Source organism: Cajanus cajan, chromosome 6 (genome assembly GCF_000230855.2).
Source record: "Cajanus cajan strain Asha chromosome 6, NIPB_CcT2T_4, whole genome shotgun sequence".
In the NCBI taxonomy this organism is placed as follows: domain Eukaryota; kingdom Viridiplantae; phylum Streptophyta; class Magnoliopsida; order Fabales; family Fabaceae; genus Cajanus; species Cajanus cajan.
Window position 1 is genome coordinate 50,439,826 of NC_138522.1, and position 2,943 is coordinate 50,442,768.

Sequence of the window (2,943 nt, forward strand, 5' to 3'; positions counted from 1 at the left end):
ATTTAACTTTTTGTTTCTTTCGTTTAAATACTAACAGATCTGACACGTGATATGATGATATGACACGTGACATGATGCGTAACATGATGATAAGACACGTGCCACGTTTATTAAGTATTTAAACAGAAGAAATAAGAAGTTAAACATTAAAATATATTTCAAAAATGTGATACTAAATTAATTTAATTAATTAAAATAAAATAAAATTAACATTAATAAATAATATAAGGGAGGAAAAGTATATTTTTTTATAAAAATAAAAAGTGGTTGAATTTGTTTTTATTAAATGTGGGGGATTCTGACATAATGAAGGGAAGATAGGTTTTTGTTAAGATGGTGGAGATGTAAGCACTAGGTAAGAGGAAGAGGAAGAGGAAGAGGAAGAGGAGAATAATAATAATAATAATTAATAAAAGCTTAGGTGGGTGAATGAAAGAAAAGAAGTTAGGGGCGCCGATAGATGCCATGCGAGGGCTGGAGGCACACCCATAGAATACAACATAACATTCTTCTTTTTCTCTTCCATTCCTTTCCTTTCATTTCCTCTACTCAACACAATGCTGCGTAAGCTCGTATCAGGGCCACGCAAGCACAAACCTGGCACCGTCCCCGTTTACCTCAACGTCTATGATCTCACTCCAATTAATGGCTATGCCTATTGGCTTGGCCTTGGTGTCTACCATTCCGGAGTTCAAGGTAACCTCTTACTCTTCAATTCAGATCCATATGTTAATGTTACTAATTCCATTCATTTAAATGCTTTTTTTTTTTTTTTTTGGGTTCTAGTTCATGGTGTTGAATATGGTTTTGGTGCCCACGAGCACGACACGACGGGAATTTTTGAAGTGCAACCCAAACACTGCCCTGGCTTCACTTTCAGAAAGTCGATTTTCATTGGAACAACGGATCTGGGGCCCAAAGATGTTAGGGTGTTCATGGAGAAGCTCGCTCAAGAGTACTCTGGCAACACCTATCATCTCATCTCCAAAAATTGCAACCACTTCTGCAATCATGTTTGCCTCAAATTAACGGCAAACTCAATCCCTCGATGGGTCAACCGTCTTGCTCGACTTGGTAACCAACCGTTAATTAACTAAATTTATTATCTTTTATACTTTGTTCCCATCCCTTGTTTTTTCGCCTGTCCCCGTTCGAGACTCCTATGTCACCTATTTTGGGCTCATCGTCGTTTTTCATTAACTATATCTATTTCTTCTCATACCTGTTACTGTATTTTAATTAGGGTTTTCATTTTTAAATTTGTTGGATATAATAAAGCTTGCAATTATCATTTTTTTAAGGACAACTTTGATGCAGCTCCGTGTGTTTTGCTGTTATTTCACACTCAAAATTAAAAGTTTTATTATCGTGGTAAATTTCAATTGGATAGAAAACAGTACCAAAAAAACACTTATAGGACATAGATGTTATGTGCTTTTGGTTTCAATAAAAATTAGAGGATAGTAAGGGTTTGCATTAATGTCAACTTAGATTATTAAAGTAAAACACTAGTTTTGGATTACAGAATAACACCAGGATCAACATTTAAATTTTGTCCTTTTTTTAAATTGATAGATTGTAACTATAAATTCATTGTGTTCACGAAGAAGCTTCTTCGGCACAATATACCCCCTTGCACAAAGCGACAAGAGGAATGCTCTAAGACATCTACTGATTTATCTAAATTTTGGTTATGCGACACATATCTTTCCCAATTCAACATGTACATGTTATGTGAACTGATGTTCCTAGGGTGCACCTTGTAAACAAAATTTTTGAGCCCTCCCTGCCAAAAACAACTACTAAGCATTCCTAACTCTTAAGTTGTGCTCCTTTACATGAAGGTCTTCTTTGCAACTGTGTTCTCCCCCCTGGACTAAATGACACAAAGGTTCCGCAAGTTACATCAGAGAGGGTTCAGGAAGGAGAAAAGAGGAAAGTGAGAAGTCAGTCCTGCAGGTACGAGGGTTCCTCCAATTCTTCATTGCCTAGAGGTTCGGCAATTAAAAGTAGTAGCCAAAGACATTGTCTTCCTCCATCTTCATCTTTGATTAATGCTTCTTCGGCCTCAACCTTAACAGTGAAGTAAAGCTTTGATTGATATAGGGGTTTAGAATTGCGTAAGCAACCCAAGATGAGCAAGGAAGAAAATTGTTTGTTTGCTCTGTCTCTCTGTTCTGTTGTATATCTGTCTTAGTTTGTCAATTAGCTGAGTGGTTGCTCTATTTTGTCTCATTTTGTTGTAACTTGCTGTCTTTAAATCTACTGTTTTGTGCTTATGTATTCTTAAATCTTGATTAATTACATTAGTGGATGCAGCATATAGCAGTGTGTTCCAATATAAGCGGACACAAAACCTAAGAGCTATATTGAGTTGAGGACTTTTAATGATAAATCTAATGACCAAATTCAAACCAAGCTTCATGGTTGAATTGAATCGGACTCAAGATTAAAAAAATGAAAATGAAAAATCGAACCAATTTTATCCGTTTAATGTTTGATCAAATCATAATAAAAAAATATCTCAAATCTAATACGATCTCATCTGTATTCACTCTTAATACATAGACAGTTACATAGTCATCTCACATATGGGCTATGTGTACTAATGGGCTTGGGATGTTTTATTCCCAGCACACGAAACGACTCAAATGAGTATTTTTATTTATACTATTACTCCTTTGCTTTTCTTTAATATTCCAAAAAAATTAATTTTAGAATTATTTTGTACATTTCAGAAACTAATTTCTGGAATAAAAGGGTGTGCTTTGAAAAGAAAAAAAAAACGTTCAAAAACTAATGACCGCACGAAATTAGACTTAAAAAAAGAGAAACTAGAAAAAAAAATTGTAATTGCATAGATAATCTAGCAGAAAGGCTAGTAGGATATGATCCAGAAAGGCTAGTAAGAGATCCATGCAGTTCTAATACTAACTTATATCC

At 34.9% G+C, this 2,943-nt stretch overlaps 1 protein-coding gene across 1 annotated transcript; it reads left to right on the forward strand.

Annotated features, from left to right (window-relative positions):
• The first annotated feature begins 323 nt into the window (after nt 1-323).
• Nucleotides 324-2,323, forward strand: LOC109797081 (deSI-like protein At4g17486). Its single transcript, XM_020356987.3, has 3 exons — nt 324-696; nt 787-1,074; nt 1,845-2,323. The coding sequence occupies exons 1-3, from the start codon at nt 558-560 to the stop codon at nt 2,087-2,089; spliced, it is 672 nt and encodes a 223-aa protein (XP_020212576.1). The 5' UTR covers nt 324-557; the 3' UTR covers nt 2,090-2,323.
• Nucleotides 2,324-2,943: the final 620 nt, after the last annotated feature.

Bases quoted from the DNA above. Each gene is read 5' to 3' on its own strand.
- LOC109797081 (XM_020356987.3), top strand. From the start codon at position 558: ATGCTGCGTAAGCTCGTATCAGGGCCACGCAAGCACAAACCTGGCACC. The intron at 697-786 runs GTAACCTCTTAC...TTTGGGTTCTAG, and splicing joins CTACCATTCCGGAGTTCAAG to TTCATGGTGTTGAATATGGT. The intron at 1,075-1,844 runs GTAACCAACCGT...CTTTACATGAAG, and splicing joins CAACCGTCTTGCTCGACTTG to GTCTTCTTTGCAACTGTGTT.